Source organism: Salvelinus namaycush, chromosome 35 (assembly GCF_016432855.1).
Source record: "Salvelinus namaycush isolate Seneca chromosome 35, SaNama_1.0, whole genome shotgun sequence".
Classification (NCBI taxonomy): domain Eukaryota; kingdom Metazoa; phylum Chordata; class Actinopteri; order Salmoniformes; family Salmonidae; genus Salvelinus; species Salvelinus namaycush.
The window spans coordinates 19,738,756-19,762,159 of NC_052341.1; the positions used below are offsets into that span (position 1 = coordinate 19,738,756).

The 23,404-nt window shown below is 44.2% G+C and overlaps 1 protein-coding gene across 1 annotated transcript; it reads right to left on the reverse strand.

Moving 5' to 3' along the window:
* Positions 1-763: 763 nt before the first annotated feature.
* On the reverse strand, positions 764-17,136 carry tex2l (testis expressed 2, like). The gene is made up of 11 exons (XM_038974646.1): positions 15,664-17,136; positions 14,407-14,607; positions 13,782-14,109; positions 13,033-13,283; positions 12,784-12,933; positions 12,384-12,483; positions 10,221-10,362; positions 8,542-8,679; positions 4,091-4,306; positions 1,247-1,367; positions 764-943 (listed from the first exon to the last, which is right to left on the reverse strand). The coding sequence occupies exons 1-11, from the start codon at positions 17,134-17,136 to the stop codon at positions 764-766; spliced, it is 3,300 nt and encodes a 1,099-aa protein (XP_038830574.1).
* Between the last annotated feature and the right edge of the window lie 6,268 nt (positions 17,137-23,404).

Consider the following 23,404-nt stretch of genomic DNA (forward strand, 5'->3'; position numbering starts at 1 on the left):
AATGATGTCTTAAATGACATAAGGGTTTTTATATAAAATAATGATTATGTGGAACTATGAAAATGAAAGAAGTTTGTATTTTTAATTAAACTTTTAATTTCATTTTGGTGTATTTTGTACAGACTGCAGATGTATTCTGATGGATTGTTTTACTTTCATAATGTTTCTATTAGGTTGATTATTGTATTTTGGCAAATCCAAATCTTGAATGATTAAAAACATGACATAAAAACATTTCTATATGTCTTGGTTTTACTCAACGATCGTTTTCATCTTTCACGTATTAAATATGGACTGTCTGATCAAAAGGACATTGAACTGTAAAAAATGAAATCAACACACAAACACACATCTCTTTACTGTTCCTCACATGTAAACATTGACCAAAGGTATCACTTAAAGTTCTGTAATATACAGTATCTCACTACATTTGGTGGCACATCTATACTGAACAAAAAAAACGCAACATGCAACAATTTCAAAAATGTTGCTGAGTTACAGTTCACATAAGGAAATCAGACAATTTAAATAAATACATTTGTTACTAATCTATGGATTTCACTTGGTGGGCAGCCAGGCCCAGCCAATCAGAATGAGTTTTTCCCCACAAAAGGGCTTTATTACAGACAGAAATTCTCCTTTATTCAGCTCATGAAACATGGGACCAACACTTTACATGTTGCGTTTATATTTTTGTTCAGTGTACTTGATGTGCTTTGAGAATTTCAGGGGTGTCTTAGTGTCATTGGGCCACAGAGAGGCACTAGTCCAAGTCTGCAGCAGTATTGTCCTGGGAGATCCTCTCGATGGACTCCATGGAGGAGTGTTGTGAGTGTGACGACTGGGCTGGACACTCCTCCAGCAGCCCAGCTGGAGGACTGTCCATCCCAGAATGCATCAGAGGCATGTAGATATCGTCCATGTTGGGCAGCACAAATACTTTCTGGAATGGAGAGAAGATAGATGAATTGTTTTATCGGGGATAGATTGTCTTACTTGGGATTTGGGGGGAAGGGAAGGCAGGGGAGAGTAAAAGAGGAAGAGCTGGATGAGAAAAGACAAGGGAGGGCGAGAGGTGAGAGATACAAGGGTAGGGAAGGGAGGGGGAGAGAGAGAGAGAGAGAGAGAGAGAGAGAGAGAGAGAGAGAGAGAGAGAGAGAGAGAGAGAGAGAGAGAGAGAGAGAGAGAGAGAGAGAGAGAGAGAGAGAGAGGAGGTGTAGCAGCAGGAAGGAAAGAGAAGTCTAACCTCAAACTCATCCTGCAGCTTCTTCTCGATCCACTCGGTCACGTGACAGAAGGTGACCTCCCTCTCCCCCAGCTTGGGTCTGACACGCAGGTCCAGCTTGGGAGGCACACAGAAACTGTACCTGGAATACACACACACATGCACAAATATAGGACCATCATTAAATACAGAGACAGTAACCGAAGGCAATTACCATGTTGACCTAACCTTTATAAAAAATGTGGTCTTATCATCGGTTGCTATCATTTGCCTGACCCTTTGTTCAACTTGTCACAAAAAGAAAAGTAATGCTCTTTCGTGCTGAAGACGCAAGTACGTAAATGAAGAGATAAATGAAGAGATAAAGTGAATCGGAGTGAATGTGGACTAGAGTGAATGTGTACAACGCCATAGAGCAGGGTTCCCCAACTGGGGAGTTTTCTGAGCAAAATTATTATTTGAAAAAATATAAGTAAAAACAATACATATCATTGTTGGACTTAAAACATGTAACTTAATATATACATTTTTTTGTCATTTAGCAGACGCTTTTAACCTTTTAACCAGACTTACAGTGCATTCATCTTAAGATAGTTAGGTGGGACAACCATATATCACAGGCAAAGAACCCTATCAGGACACTGTCTTTCAAAGATAATTCGTAAAAATCCAAATAACTTCACAGATCTTCATTGTAAAGGGTTTAAACACTGTTTCCCATGCTTGTTCAATGAACCATAAACAATTAATGAACATGCACCTGTGGAACGATCGTTAAGACACTAACAGCTTACAGACGGTAGGCAATTAAGTTCACAGTTATGAAAACTTAGGACAGTAAAGAGGCCTTTCTACTGACTCTGAAAAACACCAAAAGAAAGATACCTAGGGTCCCTGCTCATCTGTGTGAACGTGCCTTAGGCATGCTGCAAGGAGGCAAGAGGACTGCAGATGTGGCCAGGGCAATAAATAGATAAATAATAAATAATAAATAAATAAATGTCCGTACTGTGAGACACCTAAGACAGTGCTACAGGGAGACAGGACGGACAGCTGATCGTCCTCGCAGTGACAGACCACGTGTAAGAACACCTGCACAGGAGCGGTACATCCGAACATCACACCTGCTGGACAGGTACAGGATGGCAACAACAACTGCCCGAGTTACACCAGGAACGCACAATCCCTCCATCAGTGCTCAGACTGTCCGCAATAGGCTGAGTGAGGCTAGATTGAGGGCTTGTAGGCCTGTTGTAAGGCAGGTCCTCACCAGACATCACCGGCAACAGCGTCGCCTATGGGCACAAACCCACTGTCGCTGGACCAGACAGGACTGGAAAAAAGTGCTCTTCACTGACGAGTCGCGGTTTTGTCTCACCAGGGGTGGTGGTCAGATTCGTGTTTGTCATCAAAGGAATGAGCGTTACACCGAGGCCTGTACTCTGGATCAGGATCGATTTGGAGGTGGAGGGTCCGTCATAGTCTGGGGCAGTGTGTCACAGCATCATCGGACTGAGCTTGTTGTCATTGCAGGCAATCTCAACGCTGTGCGTTACAGGGAAGACATCCTCCTCCCTCATGTGGTACCCTTCCTGCAGGCTCATCCTGACATGACCCTCCAGCATGACAATGCCACAAGCCATACTGCTCGTTCTGTGCGTGATTTCCTGCAAGACAGGAATGTCAGTGTTCTGCCATGGCCAGCGAAGAGCCCGGATCTCAATCCCATTGAGCACGTCTGGGATCTGTTGGATTGGAGGGTGAGGGCTAGGGCCATTCCCCCCAGAAATGCCTGGGAACTTGCAGGTGCCTTGGTGGAAGAGTGGGGAAACATCTCACAGCAAGAACTGGCAAATCTGGTGCAGTCCATGAGGAGGAGATGCACTGCAGTTCTTAATGCAGCTGGTGGCCACACCAGATACTGACTGTTACTTTTGATTTTGACCCCCCCTTTGTTCAGGGACACATTATTCAATTTCTGTTAGTCACATGTCTGTGGAACTTGTTCAGTTTATGTCTCAGTTGTTGAATCTTGTTATGTTCATACAAATATTTACACGTGTTACGTTTGCTGAAAATAAACGCAGTTGACAGTGAGAGGACTTTTTTTTTTGCTGAGTTAAAAATGTTCCTCAATAACGTAGAGTAAGAGCTGTGAGTCAGAGCTAGAAGGTTGTTTGAACTGGGGAGGGGGGGGGGGGGGGGGGGGAGTAAGTAACATGGTCTTGTCGTGGATGCAAGCCTCGAATGGAAGCCAGTGGAGTGGTGTGCGGCGGAATGGGGTGAGATGAGAGAACTTGGGAAGGTTGAATACCAGGCGGGTTGCAGCGTTCTGTAAAAACACCAGGAAGTCAGCTCCAAGAGATTATAATTTTGGAAATCTGTTCCCAAGTATTCCGATGCATAATAAAGAGACACGTGATCGTATACAAATGTAAGCAAGGTTTGAAATGATTATGTTAAAGTCAAATATTATATCTGTTTGGGCTTCTTCCGGTCAATTTGTAGTCTACAAATTATTTGCAATTATGTTCAGGCCCCCCCGACCTTCTACTCAAGAAAAAATCATCCGGCAGAATCGAGTTCATGATCTGTGTCATTGAGTAACTTTGAGTGAGAGTGGGTCATACCATATTCTATCAGTAGGGGGAGGAGGGATATTGAGTGTGGTCCGTACCATATTCTATCAGTAGGGGGAGGAGGGATGTTGAGTGTGGTCCGTACCATATTCTATCAGTAGGGGGAGGAGGGATGTTGAGTGTGGTCCGTACCATATTCTATCAGTAGGGGGAGGAGGGATGTTAAGTGTGGTCCGTACCATATTCTATCAGTAGGGGGAGGAGGGATGTTAAGTGTGGTCCGTACCATATTCTATCAGTAGGGGGAGGAGGGATGTTGACAGCCAGTGTTCCAGAAAGCTCCTGAACCTCCACTGCCAGCAGCAGGGGTGTGTTGGACATCTCCTCAATCTTCTTTTTGATGTACTCATTCTCTGTCGCCTTCTGGAAGTACTTAGACTTAGCAATTTTGTCTACAAATCTCAAAATCCGCCTGCCTGTCCTCCCGCCACCAGCAGCAATCCTGCAGAGGGGAGGAGAGGAGGAGAGAGGACTTATACATGAGAGGACTTATGCCTTCAGAGGTAAATGTCACACCGGTCACAAATGAAAACAGCACTGCTATGACCTGCACTGCTATGATCTAAAACTAAGGGCCCTATTCAATCCATAATACTGAAGATCCACTTCATAGCGCGATTAACAATTCACATATTTTAATAGAGATCTTTTGCGATACGGATTGAATCCAGCCTTAGTAGCTTAAATGTAAGCTATATTCTGGGAAAGTGATGTCAAAGTACAGTGCATTCGGAAAATATTCAGACCCATTGACTTTTTCCACATTTTGTTAAGTTACAGCCTTATTCTAAAATTGATTTTTCAAAAGAATCCTCATCAATCTACACACAATACATCATAATGACAGTCAAAACAGGTTTTTACAAATGTTTGCAAATTACATAAGTATTCAGACCCTTTGCTATGAGACTTGAAATTGAGCTCATGTGCATCCTGTTTCCATTGATAATCTTTGAGATGTTTCTACAACTTGATTGGAGTCCAACTGGTGTAAATTCAATTGATTGGACATGATTTGGAAAGGCACACACCTGTCTATATAAGGTTCCACAGTTGACAGTGCATGTCAGAGCAAAAACCAAGCCATGAGGTCGAAGGAATTGTCCTTAGAGCTCCAATACAGGATTGTGTCGAGGCACCAATCTGGGGAAGGCTACCAAAACATTTCATGCTACATTTAAAATCCCCAAGAACGCAGTGGCCTCCATCATTCTTAAATGGGAGAAGTTTGGAACCACCAAGACATTTCCTAGAGCTGGCCGCCCAGCCAAATTGAGCAATGGGGGAGAAGGGCCATGGTAACCAAGAACCCAATGGTTACTCTGACAGAGCTCCAGAGTTCCTCTGTGGAGATAGGAGAACTTTCTAGAAAGACAACCATCTCTGCAGCACACCACCAATCAGGCCTTTATGGTAGAGTGGCCAGACGGAAACCACTCCTCAGTAAAAGGCACATGACATCCCAAAGGACTGTCAGACCATGAGAAACAAGATTCTCTGGTCTGATGAAACCAAGATTGAACTTTTTGGCCTGAATGCCAACTGTCACATCTGGAGGAAATCTGGCTCCATCCCTACGGTGAAGCATGGTGGTGGCAGTAACATGCTGTGGGGATGTTTTTAAGCCTAGTTAAATGAAGATTTAAAAAAAATTATATTTAAGTGTCGGGATGGAGGGAAAGATGAACGGAGCAAAGTACAGAGATCCTTGATGAAAACCTGCTCCAGAGCGCTCAGGACCTCAGACTGGGGCAAAGATTCACCTTTCAACAGGACAACGACCCTAAGCACACAGCCAAGACAACACAGCAGTGGCTTCGGGACAAGTCTCTGAATGTCCTTGAGTTGCCCAGCCAGAGCCCAGACTTGAACCCGATCAAACATCTCTGGAAAAACCTGAAGATAGCTGCGCAGCGACACTCCCCATCCAACCTGACTTGATAGGATCTGCAGAGAAGAATGGGAGAAACTCCCCAAATACAGGTGTGCCAAGCTTGTAGCGTCATACCCAAGAAGACTCAAGGCTGTAATCGCTGCCAAAGGTGCTTCAACAAAGTACTGAGTAAAGGGTATGAATACTTATGTAAATGTGATATTTCAGTTTAATTTTTTTTATACATTTGCAAAAATATCTAAACCTCTTTTTGCTTTGTCATTGTGGGGTATTGTGTTCAGACTGATGAGGAAAAATTTTTATTCAATCAATTTTAGAATAAGGCTGTAACGTAACAAAATGTGGAAAAAGGGAAGGGGTCTGAATATTTTCCGAATACACTGTATCTGTTGTTACCAGAGGTGGGACCAAGTCACTATTATTCGAGTCACAAGCAAGTCTCAAGTCACAAGGTCCGAGTCTCAAGTAGAGTCCCAAGCGGAACGGGGCAAAACTCGAGTCAAGTCCATATTATGCATTCTAAGAGCAAGTCAAGTCGAGTCCAGTCACAAGTTTAAGTCAAGTCTCAAGTCGAGTAAAAAATCAAATCTACTTGTTCAACTACAAATCCTTGTCTATTTATTGAGGCTACCAGACGGCCCTTTATTTGTAGCAGCCATAAGGGCATGAAATCAGCAGAAGGCAAGGCAGGTTGAAGTGCTCGGAGTGTAGATTTATTTACAGGTCTTATTTACAGGTGATCCAATGTTGAACGCGCCATATACAAAATATACAAGGGCAATAGGACAAAAGAAATCGCCTCTGTATCAGGCTTAACCTGTCCTATCTGAATGGACACAGGTAGAGGACAAGACTGTGTTGCCTCCCCTTGAGAAACCAAATCGAATCTGTCTAACAGAAGCTCAAACAGGTTGGCCTATATGATATAATCACTTGGTCCCCAGAACCATACAATTACCCAATTGGCAATTACAACCCATAAACTGGTTCTACAATGTAAAAGGCCATTTCCACTTCTATTGTTACATTCCTTTTAATCAAGATGAATGATTGTTAATGATATTTCAACACCAACAATCAATTTCTCGTGGAGCGCAGACAAACGGAAGTCCGACATAACCCGGGAAATATGAAATAAACAGAACTTCTACCAGATAAGTCTTGTGAACGTTCATGTGCACAATAAACGGTACAGGGATGGAATTATGAAACACTGTCAATTATTGTAGTATTAGATGGAATATAGATTTACCAGATAGGGCCTATGCACTTTAACGTGTGAAAGCAACAGCAAACACTTCAACAAGAGAAAAGAAGCAGTTTGGAGAGCTGTCACGTTCCTGACCTATTTCTGTTAGTTTGTTGTATGTGTTAGTTGGTCAGGACGTGAGTTTGGGTGGGCATTCTATGTTTTCTGTTTCTATGTTGGTTTAAGGGTTGCCTGGTATGGCTCTTAATTAGAGGCAGGTGTTTTGCGTTTTCCTCTAATTGAGAGTCATATTTAGGTAGGTTGTTTCACAGTGTTCGTTGTGGGTGGTTGTCTCCTGTGTCCGTGTTTGTCGCACCATACGGGACTGTTCGGTTTGTTTTGTACATCGTCATTTTGTGTAGTCTATTTTTCCCTGTTCGTGCGTTCTTCGTGTTTATGTAAGTTCGTCGTCCAGGTCTGTCTACTCCGTTTGTTGTTTTGTTAGTTATAGTGAAGTTCGTGTTTGTTCGTCTTGTCTTTAAATAAATTATGTGTTCACAACCCGCTGCGCCTTGGTTCCATCACTACTCCTCCTTTTCGGTTGAAGAGGAGGAGAACAACCGTTACAAGAGCATAAGTGAAGAGGTGCGCAATGGTGCATCTTTACCACAGTAGTAATATATTTTAAACAAATTCCAAATGCAAGTTTCATATGTAAATTACCAATTTAAAGCAATTGTTGCATACCAAAATGCCAGTAGGCCTATACTAGCAATTGTTGCCCCATTACTGATGAGCTTGCAAAGTGTTCTTCATCACCAAGCAATTTTTGTAGCTGTATATGTATTATGGCAATCCTCTCTTCTATGATTTGACATTTGCGGTGCACCTGATCCTGTAGCTGTACAGCAAGTTAGCAATCTGTACCCTAGCTCGCCCCCCGACCTGTGTTGATTGACAGTTTGCTGGTCCAATCACAGTGCCGAGTGTGCGTTTCACTAGCCAATCTCTTGCAGTTTTTTTTGCAAGGGCGATCCTGTGCTACTGTCTCTGGCTGGGTGTACAGTAATCCACATAGACTCTGTGCCACAAAATGAGTGACAAAACATTACAAAACCTGGCCAGATAAGTTCAAGTCATCAGTCTCCAGTCAAAGTCGAGTCCCAAGTCTTGAGGGTCCAAGTCAAGTCTCAAGTTATTTTATTTTCTATCAAGTTGAGTCTAAAGTCATCAAATTTGTGACTGGAGTCAGATTTGAGTTCAAGTCATGTGACTTGAGTCCACAACTCTGGTTGTGACTATAGAAAATTATATTAGGGCTCGAAGTTCAGCGCTATAGCACGCTTGAAATGTCGAGATAATTTCTGATTAAGCCGATATATGCAGCGTTTACCGTGAATGCAGTCTCTGCTAACGTGGGAACATTGCCTTTAAATGTAAAACGAGCTACAAAACCGAATGTCATCGCTACGGATTGAATCGAGGCAAATACAGCACAAGGTCAGAGTCAGGTCACAGTCAGGAAAAACTCCTGGCCGCATCATTCTACATGGCCGACTATATTTGGTGTGTAAGAGAAAGAGACATCAATTACCCTTCAGCACCAGGTAGAGTCCCCTTTTCTCCCACAATGCTTTGGTGCTCTGAGAGCAGTACTTCCTCCTCATCTGAAGAGTCGGCGCTGGAGGACTCTTCATCACTGTCAGCCAGAACACTGAGGATGGGTCTGGACCTGGATACAAAACACAACAACACAGGTTTCCCGAGTGTCTCGTGAGGCTCAGTTGGTATAACGTGGCACTTGTAATGTCAGGGTTGTGGGTTCGCTACCCACTGGCAACTAGTACAAAAAAGAGTGAAAATGTATGTACTCATTACTGTAAGTCGCTCTGGCTAAGCATGAGAGAAAAATGATTTCAGCTCTCACTGAGACTAACCTTAATCCTCATCTGAGTTCAACCCTAGCTTCATGTCCACAGTTCTGCCCCAACCCTAGCTTTATCCACAAACCTGATAGAGACATTTTATGGATTTGACACCTAAATAAAACCATATTCAGCAGAGCCAACCATACTGTAAAAACAAGCTCATACATGCTTTACAAATAAGATGATATTTTTATGACAGAACAAGGATCTACTGTAGGAATCCATTTAAATCTGGAAACAGACCAACTAATCAACATAATGTATCGAGAGCTCTGTCATGTACAGAGAGCTATGTCACGTACAGAGAGCTCTGTCATGTATAGAGAGCTCTGTCACGTACAGAGAGCTCTGTCATGTATAGAGAGCTCTGTCATGTATAGAGAGCTCTGTCACGTACAGAGAGCTCTGTCATGTATAGAGAGCTCTGTCATGTACAGAGAGCTCTGTCACGTACAGAGAGCTCTGTCATTTATAGAGAGCTCTGTCATGTACAGAGAGCTCTGTCATGTATAGAGAGCTCTGTCATGTACAGAGAGCTCTGTCACGTACAGAGAGCTCTGTCATGTATAGAGAGCTCTGTCATGTATAGAGAGCTCTGTCATGTACAGAGAGCTCTGTCACGTATAGAGAGCTCTGTCATGTATAGAGAGCTCTGTCATGTACAGAGAGCTCTGTCATGTATCGAGAGCTCTGTCATGTATAGAGAGCTCTGTCATGTATAGAGAGCTCTGTCACGTATAGAGAGCACTGTCACGTATAGAGAGCTCTGTCATGTATAGAGAGCTCTGTCATGTATAGAGAGCTCTGTCACGTATAGAGAGCTCTGTCACGTATAGAGAGCTCTGTCACGTATAGAGAGCTCTGTCACGTATAGAGAGCTCTGTCACGTATAGAGAGCTCTGTCACGTATAGAGAGCTCTGTCACGTATAGAGAGCTCTGTCACGTATAGAGAGCTCTGTCATGTATAGAGAGCTCTGTCATCAACAGGCTCCGTTTAAAGATTCACTATTAGAGGAGTTTGACAGATTAAGAGGATTTTGTAGGTTGGTCTCTTAATGATCATTAATTGTCGGTCACCTCTGACAGAGCATAGCAGCTAATCATTACCAGGATGTCAGCATAGATGCCGCAAGGCAGTGGTTTTATTGTAGCCTGAAATCCAGATCTGTTTTGTGCAAAAAATTCCATAATAGCACAAACAGACTGGAACCCAGGCAAGTAATTTTGCAGTTCAATTTACAATGAAATAATAATGTTAGGTGTACTACGTAAAATGCATGTTGTACAGTAAACCATATATTTTCTTTTAGATGATAGTGCAGTATTAACTGCAATGTGACTGACCCTAGGCTGCCAGTATCAGTGAGGCTGTCAGTGTCCAGGCTTCCCTCCTTGCCCTCCTTGCCCAGTTTGGACAGGTTGATCTTGGTCTCCAGGGTCATCTGCAGGGCCCCAGTGTATACCACCTCCAGCTCCAGCCACAAGCCTGGAGAACACACACACACACCACACACACGTGTGCGCATGCACACACACTCACGCATGCACACACGCACACGCACACACACACACACACACACACACACACACACACACACACACACACACACACACACACACACACACACACACACACCAGCACCAGCACAGAGATTAAGAGACAGATCAGATGATTGAGAGGGAGGAGACGGTCCATTGCTCATGTCATCTGATTACAATAGAGTACTGAGCATCAGATGAGTCGATATTATTACAGTAATCTGTTGTAATCTCAGTGAGCCAGGGAGCTGTTATCTCCTGCTGGGGACATGCAGCATATTGGTTTGTTGATGGTGTGTCTATGTGTGTGTGTGACTATGAGAGTCTATGTGTGTGTGTGTGTGTCTATGTGTGTGTGTTTATGAGTGTGTGCATCTGCGAACGCATACAAATGGGGGCATTTATAGTGCTTGGACAGGATTTGCTGGCTTGTCTTTAATAGTCTATTGACGCACCCGCGCGTCAATCTAAGCAACATAATAAAAGAATCCCTTCAAAATCTGTCAGATTATGCGAGAGATATCACATCTCAATCTGTCAGATTATGATAGAGATATCACATCTCAATCTGTCAGATTATGCTTGAGATATCACATCTCAATCTGTCAGATTATGCTAGAGATATCACATCTCAATCTGTCAGATTATGTTAGAGATATCACATCTCAATCTGTCAGATTATGCTAGAGATATCACATCTCAATCTGTCAGATTATGCTAGATATCACATCTCAATCTGTCAGATTATGCTAGAGATATCACATCTCAATCTGTCAGATTATGTTAGAGATATCACATCTAAATCTGTCAGATTATGCTAGAGATATCACATCTCAATCTGTCAGATTATGCTAGATATCACATCTCAATCTGTCAGATTATGCTAGAGATATCACATCTCAATCTGTCGCATCCGCCTATGTTGGCCTTCCAAATCTACGTGGAAGGTGGCCGAGCTACAGCGGTGTTTGTCAGACCATGAGACATCCCGAAAATCGGTCTTCTCACAGAAATGTCTGTAGCGTCTGAACGTTATGACCCTTCTATGGAAAGGGCAGACTCTCATGAACACGATGGTGTTCTCCGTTTGCTATAAGAACCCCACAATAGTCATGGGACTCGTCTGAAGGAAACCCATACAAACAAATGGAAGTATAGAGGTAGTTTTGTGCCCCAAAAAATAAGGGGTTAAATATGTGCCCCAAAAAATATATATATTTCCTGAGCTTTCTTATATCTGCTAGATATAGGATAGATACTTCAAAACCTTATTCCTTATGATAATTTTTTTAAACTATATTTTTTGCCATTTATGAATTCAATGTGTTTCTATGGGTGATAGTACTAAAGGACAAATTAAATATTTTTGCAAATATTATTATTATTATTATTATTATTATTATACCTAAAGGGGTCTTAAAACAATTCCATGTGTTAGTTTAGTACCTCCGGAGAGGTTTGTCTGTAAACCCTTTCCTCATGTCTCTCTGCTCGCATCACAATTTGCGCAAGGAAACACGACCTGCGTCACATCCATGCCTCTCTAATCACACACCATCCCATTTACAGATTTATACAGAGCTCCCCCTGCACAGTCCACATTTGTCACCATCATTCTTTTGGGGAATTATAATCTGTCGTAATTTGCTGTAATTTGCAGACCTTCATAATCAGGGCAAATCCATTTAATCTGCTTCTAAGTACCCCTCCAGAATTTAGATTAGACTAAGTATGACACACTGTCATTGTCTTTCACTAATTGGTGTTCTGAGAGTGTCATGTACTGTATGCAGAGTGGGCTGATTCGCTGTGTCATCGTTAGGGTCAGGAGTTATTCCTGACCATATTTGGGCCGCAGAGTTTCTCCTGGTCAGGTCACATGGTCTGGAAAACACCAGGCCTTAGTCATCATCGCAGAAACATCAGGGAGAGTAAAAAGGAAGAGTGAGCTTTCTAGTTGACACTCGCCTCTGCTGTTGACCACAGGTCTGGACGCACTGGTGATTTGGGGCAGACAGGAGCCCATGTCCAGTTCAGTCAGAGTCAGCTCATTCATGAAGTAAGGCAGCTGCACACACACACACGCACGCACGCACGCACGCACGCACGCACGCACGCACGCACGCACGCACGCACACACACACACACACACACACACACACACACACACACACACACACACACACACACAAACAAACAAACAAACAAACAAACAAACAAAGAAATATAATTTCGCTCCTCTGTTTTGCTTGTTTCCAGTGGATTTTGTGGTATATATACTACTAGAAAATTACCAAATAGAAAAATTGTACAAGCTCCCCTTACTTCTGAAGAGGGGATTATACAATGTGAGAGCTCACACACTCACTCTGATTTTGCTCAACTTTTTCTGGATCTTTCTGGAGACAATGTCCACCCAATATTTCTCGCGCAGGAAGTCCCAGAATATTCGACCAATCAGTGCATTGACCCAGTCAGTGTGTCCCTCCCCCGGGAACTCTGGGAAATCACAGGTGCACTGTAGGGAAATATATACGCCACTACAGATTAACACACTATTTAATTATATAATCTATCTGTTTCTAGATGTTTCATTCAGGTGGTCAGCGGAACTCACCCTCACTTTGTTGGTGGGGCTTGTCTCTGTGCTGTTGAGGGGTGGACTGGGCAGGGGGCTGGGCTGCTCTGAGGGCAGGAAACGAGCCATGTAGGTGGGGTAGTCCAGCAGCGGAGAGCCCACCCTGGATGGTTGGATCGAGGGGGCAGAAGGGGGAACGGGGAGGTCCTCTTCAGTGCTCCCAATCCTGCTGGAACCTCTGCTGTCCTGGGACCGTCTTGAGGGGCTCACCCCTCGCACTACCGGCACATCTAGATACAGAGATGACAGCTGTCGGTTCACAGATTTGACAATGTTGTGATAATTACTTTTAAGTGTTACATGAGAGTGCATCTGTAAGATTTAGCTTCAGGGGACTTAGTGGACTGTCTAAGATGGAGGACAACACTGTTCAGTTTACTACCAGGACAGACCAGAGCAGGGGCAGAAACATGTGTGGTTAAGTGCTTTGAGAGCATCACGACAGTGCTATATTCTCCTACATGTCCACGCATCTGTAATCTAGAAATGAATCATCCTGGAAAACATGGAACTGTTGCATATAATCCACTAGAGTAACATTTGCTTGATTTATCCTTCCCTTTCCACATGTATTGGTAATGCATTATATTTTCATGGCCAATATATGTACTGTGAAGATTTGTCATTACGCAAAAAACACATATATAATACTAACACAAAGTCAATTAAATGAGGAAAAAAGACAACCATACAAAACAACAAAAACAAACAAAAACAGTTTATCCTACCTGATCTGGACACACATCTGCCAGGCCTCTCATTCTCCTTCTCCTGCTCCATTACCATGGACGCGGACAGGAAGTGATGAAACCACTCCTCCTTCTCTCTTCCTGTCCGTCCGAAGAGGTATAGGGTTGTAGGGAGGTTGGCTGCTGGTTTGGGGTTGGAGGTGGGTCGTGTTTGGAGTTGGGGGTCTCCCCCCTGCTCCTCTCTTGGGGTCTCCACTGTACCCCTCTCCTCCTCCATGACCCCCTCTCCCTCTGCCAGCTCAATGCAGATAGGGTACTTCAGGTTCCACAGCCTCTTACGGGCTAGCTCAGAGGGCAGCAGGAACACCTGGTATTACAACTCGACTTATTAGAAACCTCTTATAACACAACATTAATACATCTGCTTATTATGCTTTCAGACCATCTCAAAAAACGCTGCAAGCGCCATGCTAAACCAACGGAGCTACAGAGGACCACTAGTGATGCGATTATTGTATGTAACACACATATAAAATACATTTTAAAAACATCTCAATGTTTTATGAAGTCAATGAATAAAATATAAAACCTTGCATCATATTTCCTCAAATGAAGCGTTAAGCTTTGAACAGCGGGGGTAAGTTGACAGACCAAGCAGACAGACCTTGCTGTGTCGTAGCTGGAAGCAGCGTGAGCTGACAACCACAGCCTCGGGAGGCTTTTCATCGTAGGTGGCTCTGCGGCTGATGTTGTTCCTGGGGTAGTCCAGGCGAAGGCAGTGCCCCTCCAGGGTGGCGAACACAGAGTGGGTCAGGGACAGGTGGTAGGTCTCTGGGTCGTACTCAAACATCTCGTTCAGCCAGCCCTGAAACCAATGGGAATATAGTTATATAGTGAGACAGTAAGCGAATACTTGAACGTCACATGGGAATACACTGAGAGCATGCTTCAATGACTAAGACAAGCTGTTGTGTAACAAGCTATTTTATATGTTGATAATAGCTTGTCCTTCAGAATACATGTCAATGCAGTTAGTCAAAGAGTGAACATACACCATGACACATAGAAAAAGCTACAAAACAAAATATCTATCAATATTAGACTTGACTCTTCGGGGAGCCTAGGTCATTTAAATAGTGTTAGTGTTAGAGAGGAAAAGTCTCAAAACTCCCTCGCACTGACGTCCACGACTAACTGTTCACCCCAAGGCTCAGTCTGACATCCACCTTATAAACAAACCCACCAATTAACCACGGGAATTATCCCTCCTCATGAAGATAACCTCTCTTTCCCCCTGTGGCGCTACACTTTACCACTGATAAGACTGTTTTGCCTGCCAATGAACCTGAGAAATTACACAGCCTCAACCTCTCTTGCTCAGTTAATTGCCTCTGGAGCTGACTACGCTGGGTCGGAGCTATACCCTGCATCTGGCAAGGCTGTGCTCTGCTCGGCTGTGCTCTGCTCTTCTGTGCTCTGCCCTGCTGTTCTCAGCCAAGGGAGACAACACTAATGAGGCTCTGTATCTCTTTAAGTTTGGAGGAACTTTTTATTGGGCAACGTTAATTGCATTCCAGGCACTTTTAGCTATCGCACAGGCACCACATTAGAAAGGATTCAGGCTCAGAGAGGGAGAGAGCGGGGAATGGGAAGTGCTGACTTGTTTTAGGAAGAAAAGTTCTAAGAAGTGCATGCCACAGTATGGAGGATTCAAAAAGATTGTTTTCTATTCAGACAATTCTTGTGTGGGTGTCAAGATCTGTAAAGACCAAGGCCATTTTCTGACTCCATGGTTATAAGTTCCCATTCAGACCTAGCTGGTCTTTCGTGCTGAGAGAAATGAACTGTACAAAAAGGAATTCACCTTCAGCTTCTTATCTTTTTTGGGGGAAAAGGTTTTCACTATTGAACATTAACTTACCTTGAGGACGTCTGATTCGTTGCCGAGGGCATCAGCCTGCTTGACAACCTCAGTCAGGGCCTGAACGTCTCTGTGTGGATGTGGCTGAGCTGTGTGTCTGGTTGAGCCCAGCTTGATGAGCAGCAGCCCCAGCAGGAAACCAAAGGCCATGCCCAGAGCCAGGCCTGACATATAGGGGCCCAGGGGAAGGATGAAGTAGGCGTAGGACAACACAGCCACACAGAACAACACCATGTGTGGTGGAGGAGGTGGAGAAGTGGGTTGAACAACCACACAATGGGGTCCTGAGGAGATCAGCGAACCAGGCAATCTCCGCGGGCGCCTGTGATGATGACTCTCGATGGCCACAACCTGCATGACTTCATCGTAGGTGCAGATCTCCAGTTCCTCTGAATTGTCGTTGAGTTTGTTACCGTGGTGATCGTGGACAGAACATGTTCTAGTGGGCAGACCCTTCTTTGGGTGTTTGATGCACGGCCAGTCAAACACCGGCGGGGAGTCACCGTCCGCTCTCTTGGCGCACCGCAGCGGAGACTCTGTGATGCCCACCTCCGGGCTGTCCATCCTCCCCACATAGACACCTCTGGAGCTGGGGGAGCCAGCTGAGTGAGTCCCTGTAGCTCTCTGGTGCTTGGGGCTGCCTGCTGCTGCATTCTCCTTCTCATCCCCCATGATCTTACTGAAAATACTGATAGGTTTACTGAACATAGGCTCCTGCATGGCCTCAGAGAACTTCCGCTTCGTGTCCTCCAGCTCCATCTTGAAGAAGCCCGCCTTGGTGCCCTCGGATGGGGATAGAGCGATGGGCGAGGGTGGCGCGGTACGGGAGTCTCCGTCACTCCTTCCCTTAGGCTGAGTCAGGTTCTTCCACTGCAGGTGCAGGTTGAGGCGGGAGTCAGACTTGGACTGCGACACCTCTGGCTCTGAGCGGGAGATCTCAGTAGAGATGGACTTGACTAGGCTGAGGAAGGGCCTGGGTCTGAGGGATGAGCCATGAGGGAGCTCCAGCTCCGTGGACAGGGACTTGACCAGGCTAGCCAGTGGCCGGTGGGTGGGGGTGGCTGGGCTGGGGGAGAGGAAGCTGGGGGCTGAGTTGGAGCAGTCCCCCAGGGACCCAGGTGAGGAGGGGGAGAGGGGTACGTGGAAGGCTGGGGAGTGCAGGTAGTGTTGGTTCTCCTCTTCCATGGAGTTCTGTCTCTCCTTGGAGAGGGAGATGTAGGGAGTCTGGTCATCATAGTCGTTGTGTTCAAGGGGGAAGATGAGCTCGTCGTCATCCAGACTGTCCCACTCACCCTCGGTGCCTGTTAGCTGGATCACGATGCCCCTCCTGAGCCCGACATGGTGGGCCCTAACTGGGGGAGCAGAAGAGGGAAAGTGGGCAGGGCTCTGGGGGTCATGAGGTGGCCTTAAACCTCCCACTCCATCATCTCCTCCTTCTCTTCCTCTTGCCACATTTTCTCCTATCTCTGCCATTTATTGTCTTATCATTGTAGACCCGAGGCACCTAGGAGTCAGCAAAAGAAAGAGCAACCCGGTCAGCTACTGTTCATGATTAAGTCCCAGGAGAAAGGGAGAAGAGAAAGAGAGAGAGAGAGCTTCTTTTCATATGTTACGCCTCATTTTCATCGTTAGCATTCCTTTCAGTGAGAGTCTGCCCTTCGTGTTCATGCAAGGAGGTGTGAATGCAGCTTGGCAAGCAAAGGGAAATGACATAATTTTAAATCTCTATGTTGACGTTTGCCTACATCTGAATTAGGCCCCCAATAACAACCTCTCCGTCTCCTGCTGCTGTCGCTTCACATTTCAAATCAAATCAAATAACATTTTATTGGTCACATACACATGGTTAGCAGATGTTAATGCGAGTGTAGTGAAATGCTTGTGCTTCTAGTTCAGACAGTGCAGTAATATCTAACAAGTAATATAACAATTCCACAACAACTACCTAATACACACAAATGTAAAGGGATGGAATAAGAATATGTACATATAAATATATGGATGAGCGATGACCGAGCGGCATAGGCAAGATACAATAGATGGTATAGAATACAGTATATACATATGAGATGAGTAATGCAAGATACGTAAACATTATTAAAGTGGCATTATTAAAGTGACTAGTGATTTGTGTGTGTATGTGTGTGTATGTGTAGGTGTAGGTGTGTGCTTGGAAAGTAGGGCCTATACAGAAATAGATAAGAGTTTCCTCCCCAAATGTTGTTTAAAGTAGGGCAGAGCACTGGGCTTGAATCCAATGCTGTACTTTGGGGGCCTGTTGCTCCAAATACCATGCAGATTTGGGGTGGAAGAAGTACTGATTAAAATGTAAGATTACACTCATTCACAAGGCTAGACTAATATATTAATAATTTCATGTATATGAACAGGGAAAAGACACATTTTTCATATAAGCCTGATGTAAACACTGTTTGTAGAGGTGTTGGCCTATCACATCATAGAATAAGTCGATGTGCACTTCAGCTCTGACCAATCGTATGATTGGGGATCTATTATACACACTTCTCTGCATTGTTGCCATGCAAACATGTGATTTTTATATTCACCACAATCAAGGCACTTCAGATTCCACTCTCAGAGGAAATAAGATGTACTGTATGTGTCTCTCATACTCATCCGTCTATGAGACATCAGTTGGTTTTACTCTGATCCCTGCCGTCAGAACCCAGAGCAGTCCAGAGCAGCCCGCCAACATGATCCGATGACTGCTTCAGCAGCTTAAAGAGCAGCTTATGTAATACTAAGATGAATGGTAACGGTAGTCAGAGATGCTTTCAATCACCTCCTCCAGGCAGCCATTTTGACAGCATGTATGTTAACATCTATTCTACACCATGGTACTAAAGAGCTGAATGGCAGAATTGGCAGTAGGCCTGGCTATAACATTATAGGCATTAAAGGCAGCTAGTAGTACAAGTCAGTCCAAGAAAAGAGCATGTGTAGATCAATGGACAGGAGGAAGATGATGATAAGGACCCTATGAGATACACTACAGTGCATTTGGAAAGTATTCAGACCGCTTGACATTTTCCACATTTTGTTACGTTACAGCCTTATTCTGAAATGGATTAAACCATTTCCCCCCCTCATCAATCAACACACAATACACAATAATGACAAAGCAAAAACAGGATTTTAGAATATTTGCAAATTTATAAATAAAATAATTGAAATATCACATTTACATCAGTATTCAGATGCTTTACTCAGTACTTTGCTGAAGCACCTTTGGCAGCGATTACAGCCTTGAGTCTTCTTGGGTATGACGCTACAAGCTTGGCACACCTGTATTTGGGGAGTTTCTCCCATTCTTCTCTGCAGATCCTCTCAAGCTCTGTCAGGATGGATGGGGAGTGTCGTTGCGCAGCTATTTTCAGGTCTCTCCAGAGATCTTCGATCAAGTTCATGTCTGGGCTCTGGCTGGGCAACTCAAGGACATTCAACGACTTGTCCCGAAGACACTCCTGCATTGTCTTGGCTGTGTGCTTAGGGTCGTTGTCCTGTTGGAAGGTGAACCTTTGCCCCAGTCTGAGTCCTGAGCGCTCTGGAGTAGGTTTTCATCAAGGATCTCTCTGTGCTTTGCTCCGTTCATCTTTCCCTCGATCCTGACTAGTCTCCCAGTCCCTCCAGCTGAAAAACATCCCCACAGCATGATGCACCATTCTTCACCATTGGGATGGTGCCAGGTTTCCTCCAGACGTGACGCTTGGAGTTCAGGCCAAAGAGTTCAACCTTGGTTTCATCAGAACAGAGAATCTTGTTTCTCATGGTCTGATAGTCCTTTAGGTGCCTTTTGGTAAACTCCAAGCAGGCTGTCAGGTGCCTTTTACTGAGGAGTGGCTTCTGTCTGGCCACTCTACCATAAAGGTCTGATTGGTGGAGTGCTGCAGAGATGGTTGTCCTTTTAGAAGGTTCTCCCATCTCCGCAGAGGAACTCTGGAGCTCTGTCAGAGTGACCATCGGGTTCTTGGTCACCTCCCTGACCAAGGCCCTTCTCCCCCGATTGCTCAGTTTGGCCAGGCGGCCAGCTGGTTCCAAACTTCTTCCATTTAAGAATGATGGAGGCCACTACCTCATGGCTTGGTTTTTGCTCTGACATGTACTGCCAACTGTGGGACCATATATAGACAGGTGTGTGCCTTTCCAAATAATGTCCAATCAATATAATTACCACAGGTGGACTCCAATCAAGTTGTAGAAACATTCCAAGGATGATCAATGAAAACAGGAAGCACCTGAGCTCAATTTCGAGTCTCATAGCAAAGGATCTGAATACTTATGTAAATAAGGTATTTCTGTTTGTTATTTGTAATACATATGCAAAAAAATCCCCAAAATGTAGCTTTGTCATTATGGGGTATTGTGTGTGTGCAGTACCAGTCAAAAGTTTAGAAACACCTACTCATTCCAAATACATTTTGATTTGTTGAACACTTGTTTGGTTACTACATTATTCCATATGTGTTATTTCATAGTTTTGATGTCTTCACTATTATTCTACAATGCAGAAAATAGTAAAAAAATAAAATAACCTGTAATGAGTAGGTGTGTCCAAACTTTTGACTGGTACCGTAGATAAAAAAAAAAATCTATTTTAGAATAAGACTGGAACGTAACAAAATGTGGAAAAAGTCAAGGGGTCTGAATACTTTCCCGAATGCACTGTATATATACAAAAGTATGTGGGCACCCCTTCAAATTAGTGGATTCGGCTATTTCAGCCACACCCATTGCTGACAGGTGTATAAAATCGAGAACACAGCCATGCATTCTCCATAGACAAACATTGGCAGTAGAATGGCCTTACTGAAGAGCTCAGTGAGTGCTGAAGTGCATAGATCGCAAAACTGCCTCTGGAAGCAACATCAGCACAAGAACTGTTCGTTGGACGTTTCATGAAATGGGTTTCCATGGCCGAGCAGCCGCACACAAGTCTAAGATCACCATGCGCAATGCTAAGCGATGGCTGGAGTGGTGTAAAGCTCGCCGCCATTGGACTCTGGGGCAGTGGAAACGCGTTCCCTGGATTGATGAATCAAGCTTCACCGTCTGGCAGTCTGACGGACGATTCTGGGTTTGGCGGATGACAGGAGAACGCTACCTGCCCGAATGCATTGTGCCAACTTAAAAGTTTGGTGGAGGAGGAATAATGGTCTGGGGCTGTTTTTCATGGTTTGGGCTAGGCCCCTCACTTCCAGTGAAGGGAAATCTTAACGCTACAGCATACAATTACATTCTAGAGGATTCTGTGCTTCCAACATTGTGGCAACAGTTTGGGGAAGGCCCTTTCCTGTTTAAGCATGACAATGCCCCATGCACAAAGCGAGGTCCATACAGAAATGGTTTGTCGAGATCGCTGTGGAAGAACTTGACTGGCCTGCATAAAGCCCTGACCTCAACCCCATTGAACACCTGTAGGATGAATTGGAACAATGACTGGGAGGAAGGCCTAATCGCCCAACATCAGTGCCTAAACTCACTAATGCTCTTGTGGCTGATTGGAAGCAAGTCCCGGCAGCAATGTTCCAACATCTAGTGGAAAGCCTTTCCAGAAGGGTGGCGGCTGTTATAGCAGCAAAGGGGGGACCAAGTCCATATTACCGCCCATGGTTTTGGAATGAGATGTTCGACGAGCAGGTGTCCACATACTTTCAGTCATGTAATGTATAGACAGGGAATAAGATACCATTTCAGATGCAGACTAGGTCAATTACTCTGTGAGTTAAACTCCACCATCTGTGGTTGGTTATGTAACTGCATTATGGAGCTATGGCACAAATTCTACAGCATCTGGCGGCAGATTCTCTGTAATCCCTTCAGCCAAAATGGGCTGGAGAGCCATCAGATATTAAAGTCACAGAGTCGCAGACAGCATAAGACCTGCCTCCCAGCCTGGGGACAGGGGGATAGAAGGCAAGTTCTGCAGGGTAAATGGGTGCACAGTGCATTTACATGAATAGTAGAAATATACACAGGTGCATGAGTGCACACACACAAACACACACACAAACACGCTCTACAGATGGTCATACTAACAACAAACTATCTGTTGATAAGTAACTGCTTGCTAAGGTTACAGTTAGGGTTAGGGTTAGGTTTAGAATAAGGGTTAGGGTAAGGGTTAAATTTAGGGTTAGGATAGGATTACGGTAAGGGTTAAATTTAGGCTTAGAATAAGGGTTAAATGTAGAGTTAGGGCTAGGGTCAGTAGATAGTTAGTTGAAATGTCACTGATAGGCTGTAGAGCATCTATCCAAATAAAGCGTTACCACATATTCTGAGAATAAAGCCCTTTCCTCAGTCTGTAGTAATCCATAGCCTAAACCAGAGGCAGCACTGTACTGTGACAGACATGTGTGCATCCCAAATAGCACCTTATTTCCTTTATAGTGCACTACTTTTGACCAGGGCCCATACAGTGCCTTCAGAAAGTATTCATACCCCTTTCATCCCTTTTCCACATTTTGTTGTGTTACAACGTGAGATTAAAATGGATTTAATTGTCATTTTTATGTCAACAATCTGCACAAAATACTCTGTAATGTCAAAGTGGAAGAAAAATTCAAACATTTGTAAAAAAATATGAAAAATGAAACACTAATATATTTTGATTAGATAAGTATTCATCCCCCGAGTCAGTTAGAATCCCCTTTGGCAGTGATTACAGCTGTGAGTCTTTTTGGATAAGTCTCTAAGAGCTTTGCACACACCTGGATAATAATGTACAATATTTGCACATTATTCTTTAAAAAATTCTTTAAGCTCTTTCAAGTTGGTTTTTGATCATTGCTAGACAGCCATTTTCAAGTCTTGCCATAGATTTTCTAGCCAATTTAAGACAAAACTGTAACTAGGCCACTCAGGAACATTCAATGTGGTCTTGGTAAGTAACTCCAGAGTATACAGTGCATTCAGAAAGTATTCAGACCCCTTGACTTTTTCCACATTTTGTTACGTTACAGCCTTATTCTAAAATTGATTAAATCGTTGTTTTCCCTCAGAAATCTACACACAATAACCCATGACAAAGCAAAAACAGGTTTTTAGAAAGTTTAGCAAATGTATTCAAAATAAAAAAAACTGAAATATTACATTTACATAAGTATTCAGACCCTTTACTTAGTGCTTTGTTAAAGCACATTTGGCAGCGATTACAGCCTTGGGTCATCTTGGGTATGACCCTACAAGCTTGGCACACCTGTATTTGGGGAATTTCTCCCATTCTTCTCTGCAGATCCTCTCAAGCTCTGTCAGGTTGGATGAGGAGTGTCGCTGCACATCTACTTTCAGGTCTCTCCAGAGATGTTCGATTGGGTTCATGTCCGGGCTCTGGCTGGGCCGCTCAAGGACATTCAGAGACTTGTCCCGAAGCCACTTCTGTGTTGTCTTGGCTGTGTGCTTATGGTCGTTGTTCTGTTGGAAGGTGAACCTTTGCCCCAGTCTGAGGCCCTGAGTGCTCTGGAGCAGGTTTTCCATCAGGGATCTCTCTGTACTTTGCTCCGTTCATCTTTCCCTCCATCCTGACTAGTCTCCCAGTCTCTGCCACTGAAAAACATCCCCACAGCATGATGCTGCCACCACCATGCTTCACCGTAGGGATGGTGCCGGGTTTCCTCCAGACGTGATGCTTGGCATTCATGCCAAAGAGTCCAATCATGTCAAAGAGTTTCATCAGACCAGAGTATCTTGTTTCTCATGGTCTGAGAGTCTTTACTGAGGA

Coding starts and splice junctions, on each gene's coding strand:
- tex2l (XM_038974646.1), bottom strand. CDS start 17,136: ATGGCAGAGATAGGAGAAAATGTGGCAAGAGGAAGAGAAGGAGGAGAT. Junction 12,484..12,783: donor AAAAGTTGAGCAAAATCAGA/GTGAGTGTGTGA, acceptor GTGTGTGTGCAG/CTGCCTTACTTCATGAATGA. Junction 10,363..12,383: donor ACCTGTGGTCAACAGCAGAG/GCGAGTGTCAAC, acceptor TGTGTTCTCCAG/GCTTGTGGCTGGAGCTGGAG.